Source organism: Hemicordylus capensis, chromosome 11 (genome assembly GCF_027244095.1).
Source record: "Hemicordylus capensis ecotype Gifberg chromosome 11, rHemCap1.1.pri, whole genome shotgun sequence".
NCBI classification, from domain to species: domain Eukaryota; kingdom Metazoa; phylum Chordata; class Lepidosauria; order Squamata; family Cordylidae; genus Hemicordylus; species Hemicordylus capensis.
Window position 1 is genome coordinate 15812948 of NC_069667.1, and position 23769 is coordinate 15836716.

At 53.6% G+C, this 23769-nt stretch overlaps 1 protein-coding gene across 4 annotated transcripts in view; it reads right to left on the reverse strand.

The window, feature by feature from the left end:
• The window catches only part of MED12 (mediator complex subunit 12), a 41381-nt gene that overhangs the window by 15967 nt on the left and 1645 nt on the right, over positions 1-23769 (reverse strand). For 3 of the 4 annotated variants that reach the window (XM_053274260.1, XM_053274259.1, XM_053274258.1), the window contains exons 2-27: positions 23292-23396; positions 21631-21822; positions 20438-20597; positions 19199-19374; positions 18894-19004; positions 17531-17785; positions 16821-16967; positions 16494-16593; positions 15147-15283; positions 14095-14226; positions 13217-13343; positions 12858-13090; positions 12646-12729; positions 12008-12169; positions 10829-10973; positions 9897-10015; positions 9655-9798; positions 8798-8961; positions 8439-8570; positions 7007-7234; positions 5766-5910; positions 4755-4875; positions 4496-4597; positions 2745-2858; positions 2437-2591; positions 318-497 (exon numbers count right to left, since the gene is read on the reverse strand). In XM_053274260.1, the coding sequence (XP_053130235.1) occupies positions 318-497; positions 2437-2591; positions 2745-2858; positions 4496-4597; positions 4755-4875; positions 5766-5910; positions 7007-7234; positions 8439-8570; positions 8798-8961; positions 9655-9798; positions 9897-10015; positions 10829-10973; positions 12008-12169; positions 12646-12729; positions 12858-13090; positions 13217-13343; positions 14095-14226; positions 15147-15283; positions 16494-16593; positions 16821-16967; positions 17531-17785; positions 18894-19004; positions 19199-19374; positions 20438-20597; positions 21631-21822; positions 23292-23396 (3870 nt within the window). The remainder of the gene's footprint in view (positions 1-317; positions 498-2436; positions 2592-2744; positions 2859-4495; positions 4598-4754; positions 4876-5765; positions 5911-7006; positions 7235-8438; positions 8571-8797; positions 8962-9654; positions 9799-9896; positions 10016-10828; positions 10974-12007; positions 12170-12645; positions 12730-12857; positions 13091-13216; positions 13344-14094; positions 14227-15146; positions 15284-16493; positions 16594-16820; positions 16968-17530; positions 17786-18893; positions 19005-19198; positions 19375-20437; positions 20598-21630; positions 21823-23291; positions 23397-23769) is intronic. The other variant, XM_053274261.1, reaches the window with a different exon arrangement.

Below are 23769 nucleotides of genomic sequence, written 5' to 3' on the forward strand. Positions count from 1 at the left end.
CACCTGGTTAATTTTTGCTTCTGCTAATTTGTGGTGAAGAGACAGTATCAGAAAGCCGAAGCTTGTCTCATCCCCTTTCTGGTCGATCCGTCTGTCTGTTACACACACATAAATCTGTCCTCGAAGCCTTGAGGGCTAGAAACTTAATGAAGCCAACAACCTGAAGATGGTGTCAATCACTGTTCTCATGTGGAGTGACAGCGGATCACAGATTATACACATCCCCACCAACCTTCCCCCACGAGGTGAGCTTCTCCTGCAGCCCACGAGAAAGCCGGCATTTGGAGATGCCCCCGGAAACCCTCCATGGCTCGGACCTGTAAAATGCGCTTGATTCTCTGCCGCTGGGGGTTCTCGCCCTCCTCACTGTCGAGCAGCCGGTGCGGGTAGCAGATCAGCTGCATCAGCCTCTGGGCCTGGGTGCTGCTCAGGACGGGGTCCTGCAGGTCGTTGCTGTCCTCACACAAGGATTTCAAGCAGCGCTCTCCCACCCACTCCTGCAGGCAGACGGAGAGGGTGGCCCGTGGCTCAGCAAAGCCTGCAGTCTGCTTGCCCTCCTCCCACCCCACCCGCCCGCGCTGCCTGCTTGCAGCCCACACACAGAGAATGCAGCAGGAGGAGGCACCCGGGCTTAACCTGGAAGACCCTCTTGGGGGTCTGCTCATGCCTGGGCCTCAGCCTGCCTTTGGGCTGCACTAACATCTCACACCAAGGCCCTCTATGAACAGCACCACACCCCGCAGTTTGCCCTGCTCACTCACCACATTTGCCACGCAGGGCTGGGGGGGCAATGATACAAGCCTCCCACAGGGACCACAGCTCAGGGGAAGGGCATCTGTTTTGCATGCAGAAGCTCCCAGGTTCAATCCCTGGCAGCATCTCCAGCTCAAAGGCGATCAAGCAGCAGCACCTTTTCGTGCCTGAGACTCTGAAGAGCTGCTGCCAGCCAGAGAAGGCACACGGAGATGGTGGCCCCCAGCTCAGCAAAGCCTGCAGTCTGCGTGCCCTCTTCCCACCCCAACCGCCTGCCTGCAGCCCTGGGCTGAAATGGACCAATAATAAAGCAGCTTCATATGTCCCTGGTCTGCTGGGCTCTCTCTCTCCCCCCCTCCAGTGCTATAAGCTCCTCAGGAGACGAGTCCACAGAATGGCCAGAAGGAAGAGAGTCAGTATGAAGCAGAGGCTAGAGTGCTGGACTCTGACTGAGGAGACCCGAGTTCAAATCCCCATTCAGCCATGGAACTCACTAGGTGACTCTGGGCCAGTCACGTCTCTCTTAGCCTAACCCACTTCACAGGGTTGTTGTGAGGATAAACACAAACCATGTACAATGCCCTGCGCTCCTTGGAGAAAGTGTGGGATATAAATAAATAAATAAAATACTGGACTGAAAAGGAGAGTGAGGCAGAGAAGGGACTGGGGGAAAGTGAGGCAGAGAAGGGACTGGGGGACAGGCCCCTGACCCGCTCACCTCCAGGGGCTCAACAAGCACCCTCCTCACCCCAGTTTTCTAGGGCACAGAAGTGAGTTCATCCATAGGAACACAGGAAGCTGCCTTCTGCTGAGTCAGACCCTTGGTCCATCCAGCTCAGTATAGTCTACCCAGACTGGCAGCGGCTTCTCCAAAGTTGCAGGCAGGAATCTCTCTCAGCCCTATCTTGGAGATGCTGCCAGGGAGGGAACTGGGAACCTAGATGCTCTTCCCAGAGCGGCTCCATCCCCTAAGAGGGGAATATCTTACAGTGCTCACACATGTGGTCTCCCATTCAAATGCAACCAGGGCGGTCCCTGCTTAGCTAAGGGGACAAGTCATGCTTGCTAGCATTAGGCCAGCTCTCCTTTGGTCTTGTTATCCAACATAACAAGCTACCACTCCTTCTGATATAATTATCACCGCCTGGGAGAAAGGAATGGAAAAGGGTCCAGAGGGACCCAAGAGCAGGCCTGCTGGATCAAATCGAGGGCCAAACTACTCCAGCATTCACAGCGGCCAACCAGATGCTCCAACCACAAGAGCAGCAGGAAAGTAGGAGCCCTCTCTCATGGTTGCTCTCAACCTAGCTAACGTTGCTAACAGCTGTGGGCAGACCTCTTCTCCACCAAGTAGCCCAGGGTCCCCAATCTTGGATCCCCAGATGTTGCTGGGACTACAGCTCCCATCCTACAAAGCCACCTTAGCTGGGGACGATGGGCGCTGGAGTTCCGCAACAGCTGAATTAGTTTAAAACCTCCATTTAGTAAAAGGAGCTTTGGTGGATCAGACCAAAAGATCCATCTAGTCCAGCATTCCCTTTCCCACGGCAGCCAGTCAGAAGCTCCCAGGAAGCTCACCAGTGGGGTGTGAAGCCATCACCCTCTCCCACGGGGACATACTGCCCTCCTGAGGTTCAAGACAGCCACTGTGATTTGCGGCTATGGACAGCCCAATGCACTCACCTGCTGGCAGATGCTCCTGAGGACATACTTGGCGTAAATATCCAGGCTTGCTGTCTCTATGGAGACGATCCGGCTGGCAGGCTTCTTGTCGTCCTCCATGAGGTCGTCCACCCCTCCAGGATGGGAAAACCCGGAGCCCTTCAGTTCAGCGTCCCCTGCAGCCAGGAGTCAGGGTCACCCACCACAATGGCCCGCATCTGAAAGCCCCGCTGGCTGGCCCCCTCCCGACCAGCTGGGGCTGGACAGCCAAGCCCCCTCCTCCCTTCCTTCCTTGTGCCCAGCAAGCCCCACCCTGCCCAGGCACATACCCAGCACAAAGACAGCCTTCAGCACCGCAAAGACAGCACCGTCCACAATCCGGTTCTGGGAAGCAGCCAGCAAGTGGCGGTCGCAGGAGGAGCGGATGCCCACCGACGGCTTGCCTGCAGGGAGGGCACAAAGAAGGGGCGGCCGGTGCTCAGCGGCGAACTGGCAGAAGCTCCGGCCCAAGCCAGGAACACGCATATCCGACAACAGCAAGGGACCGGAAGCAGCTGGGAAGCAGGGAGCAACCGACCAGATCCCGGCCAGACCCAGCCACAGCACTTGGCCTCCCAACAGACCTGCCGGCTGGCATAAAAAAAAAAATAAGAGCAGCTCTCCTACACTGGACCCGGGAGCCATCGGGGCCAGTGCCCTGTTTCCAGCAGTGGACAGCCCCGTGCTTCCAGGAAGCCCCCAAGCAAGGCATCAAAGCAAACACAGCAGCCCACCCCCCTTTCCAGATACTCATATTCAGAAAATGTTGAAAACAATAACAAAATTTAAGAACAATAATAAACGGTTTTAAAAACAGTTCACTGTGAGACAACTGAAAACAGTTTATAAATGTACGATCTAATTAAAAGCTTGCTGATCATATATCTATGAGTTGATTATAGATAGATAGTAATTATAGTAGGTATATATGTTTAAAATATTTCTGATTGAGGGGAGTGTGTGTGTGTGCGTGCGCACACACACACACGTTCTGGAATATGTGATATTATTTGCATAGGAGTGAGAGAAAGGGCATTCCAAGAATATTTTGTCTTTCACCATACCCTTGCAGTTCTTTTACAGCAATTATACAGGGGGGTGGGGGAAGGAGAAAGTGGTGGTGGGGCCCAACTTTGCTTTTTGCCCCAGGGACCACACCAACCTTACTATGCCCAAGGCTCCATTAAACTTATCTAATCTTTTCTTAAACTGCCACCTAAGGTAGTGGCCACCACCACATCCTCTGACAATTAAGGCCACACATCAGGGGCTCCCAAACTAGGTTTATGTGGCTGAACTACAACTCCCATCATCCCCAGCTATTGCAGCTGGGGATGATGGGAGCTGTGGTCTATCAACATCTGGGGCCCCACCGTTGCAGTCCCTGCTATATGCTCACTATGTGCTGTGTGGCTGTAGAGAGTCACACAAGCCAGCTCTAGGAGAGAGAAGGCAGTCAAAGCAGAGTGCTAAAACCAGTTAGGAACATAGGAAGCTGCCATATACTGAGTCAGACCATTGTTCCATCTTGCTCAGTATTGTCTACACAGACTGGCAGCGGCTTCTCCAAAGTTGCAGACAGGAGTCTCTCTCAGCCCTATCTTGGAGAATGCTGCCAGGGAGGGAACTTGGAACCTTCTGCTCTTCCCAGAGTGGCTCCATCCCCTGAGGGGAATATCTTGCAGTGCTCACACATCAAGTCTCCCTTTCATATGCAACCAGGGCAGACCTAAGTCTCCCTTTCATATGCAACTAGGGCAGACCATAGCTAAGAGGACAAGTCATGCTTGCTACTACAAGACCAGCTCTACAAGACCAGGAGGGTGTGTGGGAGGGATGCAGTTGCCGGAGCCAAGGGAGGCAGAGAGCAAGGAGGCTCAGGATGGGGACAGAAGGTGCCGGCTCAGACCCATGAGGAATATTCTGTGCTGGCAGGGTAGAGGCACTAGCCACCAGCATCAGCCCTCTGGTCTCCCAGTGGCATCCTCCTGGAGGTGGAAGAGAGAGGGAGGGGACAGGCCCCTGAAAAGTGCTCACTTACTGCTATCCTGCTGGCATGGATTCAACTGCGGGGTCTTGAAAAGGTGCAGCAAAATCCGGCAAGTCAGACGGGCTCCGGGCTCTGAATCCTGCTCGCTGCAAGCTGCAGACGGAAACAGGAAACCTCTGAACTGAGCTGTGCGGAGTCGCCAGGCTCGGCTGGCCCCTGCCACAGGGCAGTCCACGTAGCCAGGCACTGGTCCCGGACAACACGGCAGCCCTGCGTCCACCAGAACCTCCGACAGGCGGAAGACGCTCACCAGCATTGAGCAGCGAGGGGATGGCGGCGCAGCGGATCAGGTCCTCAAGGAGGAGACACTGGCGAGCGATGAGGATGGCCACGAAAGTGGCGAGGGAGTCGTGGAAAGACAAGTCACTCACCTGCAGGGGAGGGCAAGGGCAGAACTGGGTTAAAAAAAAAAAGAGTCCCCTACTTGGAAAAATCATCCAGCCACACCCAGGACAAGTTTGGACAACACTCCAGCCACAGTCTGTAGCAGGGAAAGCTTTCCAAAGCAATACTGCAGAAACTGAAAAAAGGCCAGGAAGACGGAGCAGAAGAAAAGCTGGCATGGCTGACTATACTACTACTACTACTACTACTACTACTACCACCACCACCACGATATTTATAGACCGCTTGTCAACCAAAGTTCTCAAAGAGATTTACACAGAAAAATACACACATAAATAAGATAGTCTCCTGTCCCCAAAGGGCTCACAATCTAAAAAGACACATAAGGCAGATACCAGCAACAGCCACTGGAGGGATGCTGTGCTGGGGTTGGAGAGAGCCAGTTGTGCTCTCCCAGCTAAATATAAGAGAATCACCACTTTAAGCGGTGCCAAAAAACTGCAGGATGGAGCTTCAAAACTATCAGGACAGAGAATGTTCTGCAAACATAAGGTAAAGGTAAAGTGTGCCGTCAAGGTTGTCTTTGATAGAATACAGGAGGGGTTGACCATTGCCGCCTCCTGTGCAGTATGAGATGATGCCTTTCAGCACCTTCCTATATCGCTGCTGCCCGATATAGTACCAGTGGGGATTCGAACCGGCAACCTTCTGCTTGTTAGTCAAGCATTTCCCCCGCTGCGCCACTTAAATTGGCTTCTGCAAGCATATCCCTTGCTTATCTTCCCTGCACATTTCTTCACGGGTCCCAACCACTTCCACACACCCCACGGCCTTTCCAGATGGATGCTGCCCTGACATCTGCATGCCATCCCTCCACAGTCCCCCACCCCGCCAACAGCCCAGGCCCGGCCCTTACATCCACGTTGCAGAGGAGGTCATTGAAGCCACACGTCCCGTTGTTGGAGGAGCAGCAGAGAGCCTTCAGAACGCCCAGCCACTCGGCGCTGAGCGACTTGCAGTAACCCGTCAGCTCTGCACAAAGGATCGCAATGTCGTTGACCCTGCGCGGGGAAGAGAGCGGCGATGCCATGAGAAAGTTTTGGAGGAGGAGGAGGAGACAAATGCGTGGAGAAAAAGGAGTCTACTGCCAAGTATTAGTCATGATGTCTACACAGAACCTCCATGTTCAGAGGCAGCATATCTTTGTACTAGATGCTAGGGACAGGCAAACAAGAGGGGAAGGTGCCTGCCTTTATGTCTCTCTTGTGAGCCTTCTGGAAGCATTCGGAGTGGACTGGACAGACTAGGAGAGCTGGTCTTGTGGTCGCCAGCATGACTTGTCCCCTTAGCTAAGCCGGGTCCACCCTGGCTGTATATGGATGGGAGACTACATGTGTGAGCACATCCCTCAGGGGATGGAGCCGCTCTGGGAAGAGCAGAAGGTTCCAAGTCCCCTCCCTGGCAGCATCTCCAAGATAGGGCTGAGAGAGATTCCTGCCTGCAACCTGGGAGAAGCTGCTGACGGTCTGTGAAGACAACACTGAACTAGATAGATAAATGGTCTGACTCAGTATATGGCAGCTTCCTATGTTTCTATGCTTTGATGCCGGAGCATAGTCCAAGGGCACATGTGTCGGACACTTTGCTGAAGCTAAGCAGGTCTTGGTATGATCAGTGCCTGGATGGGAAACCCATTTATGCCACCTTTGGGAATGGGGCTGCAGCTCAGGGGTTGAGTATCTCTCAGTGCAGGCAATACTGAGCTAGATGGACCAAGGGAATGATTCGGTATACAGCAGATTCCTGCATGCAGAGGGTTCCAGGTTCAATCCCTGGCAGTATTTCCCGGTAGGACTGGGAAAGACGCTTTGTCGGAAATCCCGGAGAGCTGCTGCCAGTCAGTGTAGACAATACTGAGCTAGATGGACCAAGGACCCGATTTGGTATGCAGCAGCTTCCTATGCAACTTGAGTAATCTTTTGGTCTGATCCAACAGGGCTCTTTAAGACGCACGTACAACACAGCTATCCCTGCCCAAAGCAGGGCTGGAATCGGAATCCCTCCAAAGGAAAAGCTGAAAACAATTTCAGGTTTTTCTTCCCTGGAAAAACTAGGGAGAACTTCCTCAGGTGGCTTCTCCACATCTCTGGCCCTCACCTGTCAGGGTCGTGGTGCCCCACACACACATGCATGAGTGCATTGCAGACGAAGCTGTAGCGGTTGGCCGGGTTGTCGGTGAGGCTCTTGCCCAGGTTCGTGTACGTAAAGTTGTGTGCCGACGGGTTCTCAATGGTGTCGATCATGAACAAGGGCTCCCACAGCATGTTCGAGTCCGACGGCTCCACGTTGCAGTAGATTGTATTCTTCACCTTGGAGCAGAAGTCGCTGGTGAGGAAGGAAGGAAGGTGGGTAGTCGAGGCCAGTGAGAAGCTGGGGCAACCACCACCCTGCACCTGCCTCTGGACACTCGGGGCTCATTCTGCTCAGAGCTGCCGATACGCAGAACCACTCCTGGGACACCAGCACTGGGGCCTAATGAACTAAGGTGCTGAGTGAAGGCTGCCCCGTTTACCCACAGTTCTGGCTGAAGCCCAAGAGCCTGCATAGCAGTCTTCATTGGTGGTTATTCTTTGTCGTGGCCTGTGGGCGGCTCTTAACTGCTTACTTTCACTGCTGCTTTTTTGAGATTGGCTGTTACGTTTGGGCTGCAATTTTCTTTAACTACTAACTGAGCAGAGGGAACTTTTAAAAGTGGAGATTCCTTTTATGGAGCAGGGAGAGAGCAACTGGCCCTATCCACCCCAGCACAGCATCCCACCATCCCTCCACCTTGCTGCTGGTGTCTCTCTGATGTGTCTTTTTAGACTGCAAGCCCTTTGGAGACAGGGAGCCATCACACTTATTTATTTCTCTATGTAAACCACTTTGGGAGCTTTTGTTGAAAAGCAGTATAGTAACAGTTGTAGTAGTAGTTTTTGTCCTTGTGTGTTTTTGGTGAGTTGCCTTGAATATTACTTTGGGGTAGAAAGGTGGCTTCGCAACAGTGTTTACTACAATGGAAAAGAATGTCCACCAGTTTTGCCACTGAGCATTTGTGAAAGAGAGACAGGCTGACCGCTGTTCACCAGCAGCTGCAGGGCCCAGGTGGCAGGAGATGAGACCGCCATGGAGATCGAGGCACTTCCCGAAAGGACCACAGCCAGGGTTCCCTCTAACAGGGATTCCCAGATGACGTTGACTACAACTCCCAGAATCCTTAGCTGCAAATGGCTTTTGCTTGGGGATTCTGGAAGTTGTAGTCAACAATATCTGGGAATCCCTACTAGAGGGAACACTAACCACAGAGGCCCTGCACGATTCCACATCCCTTGGAGGTGTGCGACTGGGTTCTTCTGTGTGCAAATCAGGTGGAAGGATTTGCTTTGCAAGAATTTCCTCTCCTTTTCTGGGGCACTGGGGCCTTGCAGCTGTTGGGGTGTGGGGGGGGGGAGGGTCCTTTCTAGTAGCAAAGGGACTGGAATGGATGCCCTGTGAGCCTACTGACCCCATCACTGCTGGCTGCACACCCACAGTCAGGACCAGCACTCACCTGAAGAGCTCCCCAAACTTGCTTTTCAGGTGGCTGCAGGACGTGTACAGGTCATAGAGGTAGGCCAGGATGCAGCGCTCTGCAGAGGAGCCATCGGAGCGATTCATGCCATGCTTCACCACCCCACACAGCCTGTACAGGGAGAAGAGTTACTACAGTGGGGCAGGATGCACAACAAACAGCCCTCCTCTCCAGTGCAATGAACACGGACAATCCAGGTCCAGGGGCATCCCCTCAGGGATGACAGAGAACACCCATCCCCTTGAGAAAAAGATCTCATGAACCTCCAGAAGGGCGAGTCTCCCTGCATTCCCCAGGAATGTCCCTGTCCCAGCAGCAGCGGCACTCGGAGACCTTACCCTTCAAAGACTTGGGCCATCTGGTCCTGGTTGAGGATAAGGCAGGAATGATAGTGCCGCAGGACGGCCACAATGCAGAGGCACAGGCTGGTGGTGTAACTGCCCACCAGGTCAGAGGATTTCAGCAGCAGCTCTGCCTCTACCACACTCAGCTCGTTCAGCAACTACACCCAGCGCCAGAGGGAGTGCAGAAGAAAAAAAAGGGGAGAGGGAGTGAGCAATGGGGGATGGAGCCATAGCTCAGGGAGAAGAGCCTCTGCTTGCATGCAGAAGGTCCCAGGTTCAGTCCCTGGTGGCATCTCCAGGTCAGGCTGGCAAAAGGCTCCTGCCTGCAACCTTGGAGAGCCGCCGCCAGTTAGTGTAAAATAGTACTGAGCTAGATGGACCAGTGGTCTGACTCAGTATAAGGCAGCATCCTATGCGCCTCCTTCCAAATGGCCATGGAAGGCATTGAATTTCCAACTGCCCAATGGCTGTTCGGAAAATCCATGCACCCCTATGGCCCTTTGCACAGACCTCATTATGGGTTAGGGTGGTTGTGTTGGATGGCCAATATACTAAAATGAATGGCCGGGAGGGAATGGCCACCAAAAAACCCTGGTTCCTTCCAATCCTATTGTCTTGTTTGTAGATCTGCATCATTTCATTCTTAGTGTCTTTGGTTTTCCCCACACCAGCTGATCCCCAGCTGGGCTGGACCAAAGGCCCATTTAAATCCAGTTTCCCAATTTCAACACTGGCCATCCAACACAACCACCCTCACCCATAGTGAGGTCGGTCCAAGGGCAAACACAGTAACAAAATCAAAAGACATCAAGGTGACTCCTGGTTCCACCCCCAGTTTTTGAGAGACTCACCTGGATGGCAAAGTCAATGAGTCCACTGATGTTGAGCGAATACTCCATCAGGTCAAAGATGAACTGGACATGCTGCACCAGAGGCAGGTGGTACGACATCCCTAAGGCAAAGCTGGTGATCTGCTCCAAGACGTTGCGAGATACCTGCGTTGGGATGAGGGACATACAGCAGGGACTGTTAGCTGCTGCTGCCCAACAGCACACAGAGAAGGGCAACACCTCCCTGCCCTCGTGACACATACCTGAGAGGTGACAAGGTGCTGGTCAAAGTGAGAAAGGTGCTGGAACTTGGCAAAGATATCCTCAGCTGTTGGGAAGGCCTCTGGCTTGCTCCTCTTCCTCTTCTGGCCTTCCTCTCCTCCTGCCCAAGCCAGACAAACCAGAAGTCAATTTCTTTATTTGATATTATTTTTTAATTACATCCCACCATCCCATGTACATAAGATCAGCAAAGTGGTTTACATTAAAAAAACAACAACACTTCTAAACCAATGGAATATCAAGTAATCACACGACAAGCCACGACCAAAAGACAACAATTTATTCATTGCATCTTCTATCAATTACACACACACACACTCACTCTCACTCTCTCATTCAAAGACCCTGGATATTGGTGAACACCCAGAATTTACCTGGCACTCAAAGGTATCAGAGAAAGCACCTAGCAAACATCCTCGGGGAAGGCATTCCATAGACAGGGGTCCTTGGCAGAAACCCCCTGCTCTCCAGCAGAGACCCACCTGACCTCCCAAAGGGTAGGACTTCAGGAGAGGACTCTAGCAGGTGGGCAGCTTAATACAGGAGAAAGCAGTCCTTCAGTTACCTTGGTCCCAGGTCACACAGGTTTAGAGGTCAAAACCAACACTTTTAGTTCTGCCCCGAAACAAACTGGAAGCCAGCGTAGATGGCTTTAAAAGGGGTGAAATGGTAACTGGTACTTGTAGGGCAGGTAATAATCAGACTGCTGCACTCAGAGCCATTTGTAGTTATTAAATATTTTTTATAGAGTGTATCACAGTAACCTGGATAGTCTGAAGGTATGGATAATTGTGTGGCAACCTCATTCCCACTGCTGTCCCTCCCAAAGCACCAGACGCTCCCTACCAACCTCACCCTCTCAGGTCATCTTGACAGTCTGCGTACAAAGTGGGGGACGCAGCATTCAACAGACCTGTCTCTGCCGTGCTCTTCCTGTTTAACACTTTCAGGATATCTTTGGTTATCTTCTTGATGGCGTGCCGGGCCTCATCACGCTGCTTCCCAACACCAAAGAGGACCACCAGCCGCTGGTTACACTCGTGGCTGCTCGACTCCTCCTGAGAAGCCGGGAATAAGACGAGAGTCACGCTGCCAGCCCTTGACAAGACACTCCACCCCTGTAAGTCTGTTTGATCGCCCTTTCAAGCTGTTGAAGCCAGTGACCATCACGAACTACATCCCAATGCAATGAATTCCACAAATTACTTGTCCTTTTGTCTGCCCTGAATCTACTGCCCATGAATTTCACGGGATGACCGAGAACAAAATTCTCTTCTCTGTCACTTCTGCTTCCTCGGAAATGGGAGGAGCAGCGGCACATGAAGCTGCCTAGGAACACAGGAAGCTGCCACATACTGAGTCAAACCATTGATCCATCTAGTTCAGTATTGTCTACACTGACTGGCAGAAGCTCTGCAAGGTTTCAGGCAGGGGTCTTTCCCAGCCCTGCCTGGAAATGCTGCCAGGAAGTGAACCTGGGACTTTCTGCATGCAAAGCAGACATTCTGCCACTGAGCAGCAGCCCCATCACCTGGAAACAAGAGCCACACACACAAAAGGTGTATGGTGTTTTGTAGTATCAAAACCAGGACCGATGCCTTTAAGTGAATGCTTGTACAACTTAATGCACACCCCAACAAGCATCCAAGATGGATTCGCATATAGTTACTGGCATGAAGAAGTACCACCAGCCTCTGACACGATTCCAGCAGCAGTCACAATAGCAAGAGCTTAACACACTCATCTGGCCACAGCAACTGCTTCAAACGCCATATAATGTATAAGCCATCTTGAGAACATGCCCCTCCACCCCACCCACCCCGTGGTTTATCAAGCAGAGCACTGTCTGCTCGAACAGGCAGAAGCTCTCCAAGTTCTCAGGCAGAGCAGGGTCATTTCCAGCCCCACCCCACCCCACCCCACCCCACCGCCGCCGCGATCTTTTTAACCGATGGTGCCAAGGGATGAACCTGGGAGCTTCTGATGCAAAGGGAGCACTCTGCAGCCGAGCTACGGTGGCACACATGCACTCCTACACACCTGGGTGCCTCGTTCTTGCCCACAACCCCTCTCCAGCTGGTTTTTCTCCTACCTGAGGGATAGGGAAGTGTGTGGAATACTGGATGTGCCGAGGCTGGTCGTAGAGCGACGCCAGCATGCCGTCCTTCAGAAGAGGCTTGCTCTCCTTTTCGGGATCCAGTTTCTCGGGAGAAGGACTGGCTTTGGACTCGCAGTGTATGGAAGGAGAGAACATCTGGAGAGAGAGGCGCAAGGCCAGGTGAGCAGGGCAGAAACATACTCCCTCCAAGAGGGCAGGCCAATAAGGAAACAGAAACATGCTTGCCAGCCGTCTGCCACCATGCCCAAGAGAGGCAGGCCTTTTATGCACAGCACACCTTTCATCAAGCGCCAGAAAGCAGGTGGGCGGAGGGGGGGGGGCAAGGAAAGCAAGCCAGCTACCCAGGATCCCCAACGGCTTGCTTCTGTCTCTCCCACTGCACCCGTATTCACACTGCCAGGACCATCTGACCCTTTCCCCGCTCTGCTGACTGCCGTGAAAGAGACGTTGGCCATGCCAAACAAGTCAGCCACCCCAGGCCCAGGGAAACGGAGGGCTTGTGCTGTCACTCAAGCACTCCTGCACAGATGCTCCTGTGGAAGGGGGACGGGGGAGCAGAGCCCTTGGAGTTACAGAAGGGCCCAGCCGGGGCCACCCTGCCAAGGTCCTACCGAGAAGTCTGTCTTCTCCATGTCATCAAAAATCACGCTGGAGTTCTGGTCAAGGTCCATCTGGCACTCTGACAGGCCCGTGTCCTGGGAGAGACAGGAGACCAAGGCGCAGCCATTCAGATCCTAGCCGCCCCTCGCGCCCAGCAGCCCCGCAGCAAGCGCCCGCTTCCCCAGCGCCTCCCTGCCCCAGCTCTGCGAGAGGCGGCCCACACCTCCAGCTTGTTGGTGCTGCTGCTGCCCTCCCCCTCCTTCCGGTCGTGCTCCTCGGTGGGGTCGTCGAAGGGCGAGGGGGGCCGGGGGCCGTGCACGTCGATGGCCAGGTCGCCGCGGGAGATCAGGGCGCACATGTACATGTTGTGGGAGAAGACGTCGTGCCGGATCAGCTCGCAGAACAGCAGGACCAGGTTGAAGAACTCCACCTTCTCGTTCTCGTTGCTGGGGTCGGCTGTTGGGAAAAGGACAACGGGAGAGCAGGTGAGGAAGTGGCTTCCTAGGCACAGAGCTGGCGTCAGGTGCAGGCAGGTGCTCGGCGAAACCCAGGACCCGAGAGGAGCCGCAGCAGGACCCATACTTAGCACAGGAGCTTGAGTGTCCAAGAACTGCATGAGGACGTCCTGGAAGACAGGAGCACTGACTGCCGAGAGGGAGCCCGACGAGATGGAGCCCTTCTCATCCACCACTTCTGAGTCCCCGCACCTCTGGAGAGAAAGGCGGGTAAAGGGTGCCGTTAGCTCACCTTCCGGATTCCAGATTGCAAGCCCTTTGCAGCAGGGACCTGCCTTGTTATACTCTACCAGGGTTCCCTCTAACGGGGGTTCCCAGATGTTGACTACAACTCCCCGAATCCACAGCTTCAATGGCTTTTGCTTATGGGAGGTGTGGTGAACAACATCTGGGAATCCCTGTTAGAGGGAACACTGTACTCTACCTACTGATTGTGCTACATAGGACAAGCAATGATCTCCCATGTGCCCCAGGCCCCGTGATTGACAGCCCTTTCCCACACCACCTGACTGTGGGGGGAGGAGAGTTGGTCTTGCATTAGCAAGCATGAATGCAAACCAGGACAGACTCTGCTTAGCAAAGAGGCTCTTAGCCACAAAGAGGCTAAGCTCTTTGCTAAGCAGTCTGCCCTGGTTTGCATTTGGATGGGTGACAGCATGTGAGTGCCGTAAGATATTCCCCTTAGGGGGTGGGGCCGTAGCTCAATGGAAAAGCATCTACAGTGTATTTTGCATGCAGAAGGCCCTAGGTTCACTCCCTGGCAGCATCTCCAAGAGACTCCTGCCTGAAACCCCGGAGAAGCCGCTGCCAGTCAGTGTAGACAATGCTGAGGTAGCTGGACCAATGGCCTGACTCTGTATAAGGCAGCTCCCTATGACAGCAGCCACCTTCCTACAACCAACTGGCCATTCATCCTCCTCTGAAAAACTGCTCTCCAGCGCTCACCTCTGCCTCGATCTCCGAATGCCGCTTCTCCAGCAGTTTGGCCACGACCATTGCCCTGTGGCGCCCAGACCGCTTGTGGCTGACGGCCCACTCACACAGCAGGGCCACCACTGCGTCGTCATCAGAGGAGATCTGCCAAGGAAACAGGATGTGCGGAGTACTGGGTGCATTGAGCCTGGTTGCAGGGAAATGCCAACACCCCAGCTGCAGACCAAGGTGGTCTTGGTGCCGCCCGCCCCCCGCCCAAATCTCGCCACCCACATTCTCTTGGGCACTGCACTCCCCAATCAAACACTCAGCGCGAGTGCGATGGACCAGAGAGCAGGCAAGACCACTTGCTCAGTTCCATAAATTCAGGTCCACAGCAGGAGCGATTGCTCTCCTTTGGTTGCACGGTGGGGCACAAGTGTTTCAGCATGTTTACTGCTGAGCTGTCCAGTGACACTTATGGATTGCCCTCCTGTCAGAGGCCCAGACAGACTTCAAGCTGTACTCCATCAGGGCTTTGGGGTTGTGCCTTTGTAGGAAGCGGGCACTGCGACAGGCTGTACAATGTCATGGCTGCTGGTTTGGGGGCCTGTGTGTGGGGTGCCGTTCCCTTCTGTGCTAGTTGTTGCTTTGTAGCTGTTTATATTTTCCCTTTACTATGGATTTCATATCAAACTAAAGAGGTACAGTTTTAATATTTTTAATGCTGGTTTTTAAATTATTTTAATATTAATGATTTTAATTATTTGGTTGATTTAATGTTTGGATTATTTTAATTGTGAACTGCCCAGAGATGCAAGTTTTAGGCGGTACAGAAATATGTTAAACAAACAAACATTCTTGTAAACTGACTGAAGCTGCTTTGGCAGGGAAGGCAAACTACAAACATTTTAAAACTTTTTTAAAAAAGACTCTACAACAGAACTGAAGATCTAGAAGGAGTCCAAGCAACGAGATCTTGTTCCTCAGGTCTTGCATTAATACCAGCTGTCCCTGGCTCCCAACAGCCTTGTTTGCCGGCAGGGAAAGCCTAGACACCTCTGCCTCATCCAGCCAACTCTTACCTCGTGGCTGTCTTTGCTTGGTCCCACCCCAAATATCCTGTTGTATAAGGAATCCAAGGAGTTGCTGAAGTCCGATTTCTCAAAACTGTGGCTGTCGAGGACTTCTAAGGTGTGGAGCACCCGACCAATTGTGAACCCTGGAATGGAACAGGAAGAACATCGTGGAGCCAGAGGTCCAACTGTGGGGAAATCCCCCGGTGGAAGGGGAAACAGCCAGGCTGGCTGAAGTGCAGGAATATTCCTATTAGGAATATCAGGGCCATCCCGGGGCGGGGGTGGGTGGGAGTTGCAGGGCTAAGGGCGAAGCAGCATGGGACAGGCAGCGGACGCCAGGGAGGGAGGTGTGTGTGCTGGCCTGCTTGGTGTCCCTGGACTGGGGGCCTCAGGTGCCACTGCCAGCTTCGCTCTCATTGCTAGCAACGTGGCAGGAACAGTGCAGGCCCTGCAGCAGGCTGAGCGCAGGGCAGGCAGCAGCCCCTGGGTCTCCAAGCTTTCCCTCAGGTGGCGGCAGCGGTGACTCCTTCTGCGGAGGCGGAAACACTTCTCTGGCCTGAGGCCCCTTCACCACCGACGCCTGCCTCCTGTCTCTAGGGCTTGGGGCCCCGCTGAGGAGGGGGCAAGGCATTTCCGCCAGGCCAGCCTCCACCATGCTGGGCAGCACTGGCTGGATGCCTTCAGAGGCCAAGAGCTGCCACCTGTATTCGTGCACAGGGGCACCTACCAGCCCAAAAGCCACCTCAGCGCCTGCCTGCCTTGCATGTGGCACGGGGAGCTGGGAGACCAGGCTGCCCCGGGGTCCGAGAGCGTGGGGCTTGGGGGAGCATGAGGCCGGGGCGATCGCCCCAGTCGCCCCACCCTAAGGACAGCCATGATGAATATTTACACACCACTTTTCAACAGAAGTTCTTTTAACAGTTCACAATGAATGAATGAAGAATGAATGAATGAATGGAGGAGGAGGAGGTTCTCTGTCCCCAAAGAGCTCACAATCTAAAAAAAGAATCTTAACAGAGACTCCAGCAACAGCCACAGGAGGATGCTGTGCTGGGGGTGGACAGGGCCAGTTGCTCTCCCACCCGGTAAGTAAAATCTCACTGCCTAGAGATTTACATATCAGACAGTATAAAAATATGATAGATAGATAAGAATCACCACTTTAAGAAGGTGCCTCTCTGCTCATTTAGTAGGGAGAAAGTTGACCACAAGACCCGAAGGAGGAGGAACTGAGGAAAAATTAAGTTAACAGCCAGGCAGAGAGAGGAAACAGGGATGAGGAGAGCAACCCAGCTCCCATGAGGGGACAGGGATCTCTGGGGAAAGTGTGGCAGAGCTATTTTGGAGTGCTACCTGCAGTGGCTTCTTGGCATTTATCAAAAGACCAGCGCACCTCCACCGCCTGGCCCCGCTCTTTGATCTGCTGCTCAATCTCCCGGAGCTTTGCTCGGACCTGGCAAGGAAAGAACATCACAGAGGAGGGGATGGCAGGCCGCACCCTAGAAGCACGGAAGCAGTCAATGCCACTCCAGCAGCCACTTCTCCAGCAGCCACAGAAATGCTGCAGAAGTGGCGGAGGCTGAATGTGGCGAGGCTGGCTTCATTCTCTTGTGGCATGTGGATCAGATTGCCACAGGACCAGAGGCAGAGAGATGTGGGGCTCCAGGTCCCACTGCTCACCTGCTGCATGAAGGCTGAATTGACCCCAGGCATGGGCAGATTGGAGGGGGCGATGGGCAAGCTGTCGAGTGGAGAGCCGGTTTTGATTCGGCTGTCGGTCAGGGAGTAATGCCAGACGAGGGCACTGGGGCAACACAGGACAATACTCTGGAGAGAGAAAAGGAAAAAGCAGAAGGACTGAGCTTCTGGGAAGGTGGGCACAGATTCCTTCCCCTCTCCCCTCTTGTTCCCCCACACATCAGAAATGTCCTGCAGGCTTCAGAGCCTTGCCACAGTCCTCCCCAGTTTCTCCTTGAAGCACAGCAGCCACATCCTCTAACCTAACTGAGCCAAAGTGGGTGGAACTGAAATAACCAAGCATCCACCCTATTCAACCCCTCTGCCCTCCATTCCTCTCCCTCGTAACACCACCGAGATTGTAGACTCCTCAGGGCAGAGCCCTGTTCTCATGTTCTGTAAAGAGCCAGGTACCCAGAGGGTCTTGAGTTGATAAACAAGCAGCAGCCCGGTCCTCCCAGCTCATCAGCCCGGTCCTCCCAGCTCATCATCTGTCACCCTGCTAAAATTAACAGGCTGCACAAAGCATAGATCTTTGTGGGACCCACCCCCCACAAGCCACTCTGTGACAGCAGTTCTCCACTGGCAATCCTGTTCAACTGGTGCCTAAACGCCTCCCTGCCAGAAAGCACCGTCACACTGCCCAGACTTGCCTGGAGGATGCAGCTGAGTCCAAATACCACCGGGCGGTGCTGGGGACACAGCAGCAGGTCACTGAAGGGGCTGGGCGGTAGGTTCCCCGCAGCCGGCTGAGGGGTGGGCGTGGAAGGGAGTGCAGGGGCGGCCTGTGCCAGGAGGTGGTGAGCAGGGTGCCCGCCAGTGCTATCCAGCAGCATGGCAAGTCTGCGGGTGCAGAAGTAGGCCAAGCGCCGAGACAAGTAGGCAGACTGCACAAACTCACTGGAATACTGTGGCAGGGAGAGAGACAGAAAGGAAAACCCGTTCAGAAGGAAGGCAGAGAACCACCGCCTGATGCTCAGGAACACAGGGAGCTCCTTCTACCAAATCAGGCCCTGGGTCCAACGAGCTCAGTACTGTCTGCACGGACTGGCAGCAGCCCTCCAAGGTTTCAGGAAGGCGTCTCTCCCAGCGCTACCTGGAGACGCTGCCAGAGACTGAACTTGAGACCTTCTGCATGCAAAGCAGGTGCTCTACCACTGAGCTATGACCCCACCCCCTATAGGGACATAGGAAGCTGCCATATACTGAGTCAGACCACTGGTCTATCTAGCTCAGAATTGTCTTCACAGACAGGCAGCAGCTTCTCCAAGGTTGCAGGCAGGAGTCTCTCTCAGCCCTATCTTGGAGAAGCCAGGGAGAGAACTTGAAACCTTCTGCTCTTCTCAGAGCAGCCTCATCCCCTGAGGGGAATATCTCCCAGTGCTCACACTGCTAGTCTCCCTTTCATACGCAACCAGGGTGGACCCTGCTGCTTAGCCAAGGGGACAAGTCACGCTTGCCACCACAAGACCAGCTCTCTTCCGTTGCCTTATACCTGATCTTAAGCTGCCTTATACCAAGTCAAACCACTGGTCCATCTAGCTCAGTACTGTCTAAGCCAGGGCTGCACAACCTTGGACCTCCTGCAGATGTTGGACTACAACTCCCATCATCCTTGTCTACTGGCCACTGTGTCTGGGAATGATGGGAGCTGGAGCCCAAAAACAGCTGGAGGGCCAAACCTCTGGCCTAGAGTGACTAGAGGCTTTCCAGGGTTTCAGCCAGGAGTCTTTCCCAGTCCGGCCTAGAGATGCTGCCAGGGACTGCACCCAGGACCTTCTGCATGCAAGCAGATGCTCTACCACTGAAGCGGCAAGATCCTAAGGGGAGTATCTTACGGCACCCACAAGCAGTCACCCATCGAAATGCAAACCAGGGCAGACCCTACTTAGCAAAGGGGATTGCTCATGCTCACTACGGCCAGAGCACCTCTCATTACGAGGAGAGCAGCATCTGCGAGGGCGCAGCCCAAGTGCCAGGGATGGGCTCTGCCCCGGTGGGAGAGGGCAAGCTGACCTGCAGCAACAAGGGCAGGAGCAACTTCAGGAGCTCGTCCTCTCCGGGCCGGATCTTCTCGAAGCACTCGAGGACCCAGGTCAGGAACTCGTGTCGGTCCAGCATCCCGTCCTGGAAGCAGAAGGGCAGAGCTGGGCAGGCAGGCAGAAGGCGGGGGCCGGCCTTTCTCCGGGGGCCCGCCTCCCACTCGGGAGGGACCCCACCGAGTTCAGCCTCGCCCATGAGGGGCAGGGGAGCCGCTGCAGCCCAGGCGATGGCTGGCTGGCTGGCTGCCTGCCCCTTCTGGGCCCGGGCCCCCTTCTCACCTGGAACATGAACATGGCGAGCTTCTCGTTGTAGTCCCACTGCTTCACACAGTGCTCCACGTCCTGGGGCATGAGGCTGGAGGGCGAGCCACAGGTCTGTGCCAGCAGCTGCCGGTAGAAGTCGGCAATCTTCTGTAGCTGCTCCCACAGGTACTTGGTGATTATCTGCGTCCACTCTGAAAGGGAGAGTGGCTGTTAGCAGAGGAGGGAGAGGAGGCCACTGAGAGAGGGATGGAGTGGACCCGGGAGGCAGGGAGACGAGCAGGTGGGCTTCGGGGGAGTCAGGAAAGCAAGGTGCTGGAAGTCAGGCCATGGACTTGGGGCACCAGGCTGCAATGCTGGAGGCGCAAACTGGCCCCAGGCTGGCAAAGGGGGGGGGGGGGAAATACCAGCAAGGGCCAGAGATCTAACACGGGATAGGCAACCTTGGCTCTCCAGCTGTTGCAGAACGACAATTCCCACCATTTCCAGCCACGATTTATTGTGGCTGGGAATGATGGGAGTTGTAGTTCACCAATAACTGGAGAGCCAAGGTTACCTACCCATGAATTCTAGCCAGGGGCAGCGCTACTGGTATTCCAACATTCTCAAAGAACACAGGCCAGGGCGGAGGCAGGGGGCACTGTGGGCCCCCCAATGGTCTCCATACTCTGCCCCCACGTGCCACTGTGGCTCCTGCCGCCCCTTGCCATCTGCTGCTCCTCTCCGCCAGCTGCTGCCCTCACTACCACCTGCAGCCGCTATCCACCACCACTGAGAAGCCGGGGGCAGGGGCTGCTCCATTCACCTCTGGAGAGAGGAATCAGGGCCTGCCTCTCTGCTTCCCAGCGGCCTCTGAGCTGGTTGGGAATGGAGAATGCACGCGTGCTCTTCATTCCCATCCTGCTCGGGGGCTGCTGAGAAGCAGGTAGGCTGGCCCCAATTCCTCTCTTCAGAGGGGGACGGAACTGCAGCCTCCCTGCTTCTCAGCCGTGGAAACCGGAGGCAGCACCCTGCAGGAGCAAGGGGAGGAGGCACACATCACCAGTGGGGATGGGGCTGCCCACCGCTGGGGAGGCCACCGGGGTAGCCTGAACACAGGCCCGCACCGTCCAAACTACGTCACTGGATCTAGCGGAACAATGAAGGTGTGGCGCAACTGGAAGGCAGCTCCGGGAAAGGCAAAGAAGCCCCTTCCCAGAATGCAGCCCTGGAGGGGGCCCCGGGGGCCCCCTGTAACAAGGAAGAAGTAGCCCTTACCACTGAAGGGGTCGATGACGTGCCGTTTCTTCACTTTGGTTTCTGTGATGGCCGCGTAATAAGCACAGGTCATCTTGATCAGCCAGGCTGCTCTCATCACAGGTACTGTGTACTTTGCCAGGTATCCAAAGACTTCTTCCTTCTTACTGAAGATGGGCACCTGCCGGGGGACGGAGCACCAGAGCTGGAGTCAAGGCCACCGAGAGGAGACTTTCCCAATCCACATGCTGCACTCAGAAGCAGGCTGTGGGCAGATGCCAACCAAACAGCACAGAGCTCCCATTTTGGAGAAGAGACTTCCTGGGGCCCAGAGCAGGGAGTCCCAGCCTTGGGTCCCCAGATGCTGCTGGACCACAATTCCCATCGTCTGAAACCACTGGCTGAAGGCCGTAGTGGCTGGGGACAGGTATCTACACATGCACTTGCCAGCCTGCAAGCGCCAAGAGCCCACTGCCCTCCGGCAAGAGGTCTTGTTTCCACTGCCAAATTATTCCCGAGCAGTAGAAGAGCACTCCCACTTGTTTCTTACCATCTTCATCTCCCAGTGCAAACAACACTCCTCTGCCCATGTGCCATAAAAGGGTATGAGGGAAGAGAGGGGATTGCTGGCGACCACAAATAATGGTTGGCTAATAAACTAAGCCTAAATGTCTGGATTGTTGGCTGGAGATTATGGGAGCTGCAGTGCATCAACATCTGGGGACTCAAAGCTGAGGACCCCTGGCCTATAGCTACAGCTCCCACCACTGCCATGAGATCATCCCAGGAGCTCATTAATAGCTGCTAATTCCTGTCCCCCACAATAACATGCCTATCCAGATGCTTCTGAATCAGCGGTCCCTCTAACAGGGATTTCCAGATGTTGTGGACTACAACTCCCAGAATCCCCCAGCAAAGGCCATTGAAGCTGGGGATTCTGGGAGTTGCAGTCAACCACACCTGGGAATCCCTTTTGTTCTGAATCTCTCCTGCTTCTCCAAACAGTGCCTCAAATGGCTCCTCTCCCACCCAGTCTCCTCTTCCTTCCACAATTCTTAGAGACTCTGTCCTCTGTCATGTGTCTGTTTTGAGCCATTTCTTTCCCAAACAGCCTAACTGTAACAGCATGAGGGACATTCTTGGTTCCCAGGTCACACTTCATCCATCCCCGAGAGGTTCCCCTCTCCTTCCCACCAACCTTCCCTGTTCTATACCTTTTTAGCCAGGTGAGTGAGGGGCTTGGTCCCAGCCAGATCATTGAACCAGTTGTTAATTGCACTCTGGGAGCGGGCCGTCACCAGCCAGAAGTTATCCTTCTGGTTCACCTGGGGTTTCCGGCGGCCTGTGTCGGGAAGCGTGTTGCAGCGCAGTTTCTCAGCAATGATGCTGCTGAAGTTTGAACTGATCTGGAAAAGAGAAGAGAATGAGGAGCTGAGATCCTAACCTTCATGGCCAGAGGCTGGTGGAGCTCCCAAGCAGCCTCATCAAAAACAAAACTCACTAGCCTGGACATCCTCAACTCAGCCACCAAATGCAGGCTGCCATCATCCCAATGTTTAAAGCTTCATGTAGCCAGTGAATGAATGGCCCATTCCCCCAACCAGTGTTCCCTCTAAGGCGTACACATGTGCATGTACTTACAAGTGTGGGGGGGTTATGTCTACTTAGTTAATTTTAGATCCCACTCAGTTTGAATCAGGAAGGCCCCACTCTGAATGCACGTGCACACACGCTGCCTTGATACTGCCACCCAGAACAAAACTCATTTCGCACCGAAATTAAAAAACACACAGAGGGAACACTGCCCCCAACTTCAGAAAGCTTTTTGCAGGCAAAACATATCTTCCACCTTTTGGAGAAACAAGCAGGTTACGTGATCTGTCCAAACCCAGCTTGCAGCTGTTGAAGCCTGAACACATACCCAGAATCATCCAGGCCGCCCACCTTTGGGGGACAGACAGCTCAAAACTCTCCCCGTCACTCAGGACCTGGTTTCTGCTACGAATAACCCATTCCCTATGCTATCAGAATCCTGACTCCCCAGATCAAATATGATTATCTGAATCTGCCTTTTACTGAGTCAGACTATCGTTTATTGTTTATTTGATTTCTGTTTATTGTTTATTTGATTTCTGTTTATTGTTTATTTGATTTCTATAGCACCCTTCCAAAAATGGCTCAGGGCGGTTTACACAGAGAAATAACAAACAAATAAGACAGATCCCTGACCCCAAAGGGCTCACAATCTAAAAAGAAACATAAGACAGACACCAGCAACAGTCACTGGAGGTCCTGTGCTGGGGGTGGTTAGGGCAAGTTACTCTCCCCCTGCTAAATAAAGAGCATCACCTCATTAAAAGGTGCCTCTTTGCCCAGTTAGCAGGGGTTTAGCTCAGTATTGTCTACTACACTGACTTGCAGTGGCTCTCCAGGGCTTCAGACATGATATTTCCCAGTCCTACCTAGAGATGCCACCAGGGACTGAACCTGGCACCTTCTACATGCAAAGCAGATAGCTATGGACCCATCCGCAAATCAGGATAACACAAGGTAGTAAAAAAGCATTTGCCAAGGTAAGCAGCTGCTGAACTTTCATCAGACGGGAACTCTGATCCAATACATTCAGAAAACAACAGAGATATTCTGGGAAGCTGGTGGATATAATTGCTACAAAAGGGTACAATATTTTGGGGTGTAATGTTTTTGTAGCAATATATAGTTGCTTCAAAATGTGCTACAAAAGAGTGTAATATTTTTACCTCCCCAAATGCACATAGAGAGGACCCAGAACCAACACTATTGATTATTTCTGTCTGGAGCTGAGCAATCATTTGCGAGGCTGATGTAAGGGCATCAGCACAGTCAAGTCTCTCACCTTGGCGGGATTGAAGTTCACGTTTTTGGCAGTGCCATGCTCATCCCCAGAGACGGCTGGCTGGTTATTGAAGCCCTGCTTCACGTTCAGAGCTGTCAGCTCATCCTACAGAAGAAAGGAGAGGACACAACCAAGAACAGAAGTTGTGGGGTATCAAAAGGGAACAATTATTTCTGTCCCCTACACCCTGCTTGTGAGCGTAGGATGGGATATGGCAGACCTTTGATGGAGACAGAGCACTGGACTCAATAGAGGTATTTTGTTTTGGTCAAGGAACAGAGGAAGTTGTCCTATATCGAGTCAGAGCATCAGTCCATCTAGCTCAGGACTGTCTACACTGACTGGCAGTGGCTCTCCAGGGACTTAGACATGTTATTTCCCAGCCCTACCTGGAGACACTGCCAGGGACCGAACCTAGGACTTTCTTCATACAAAGCAAGAGTTCTGCCACTGAGCTATAGCCCTGTCCCTTATCCAG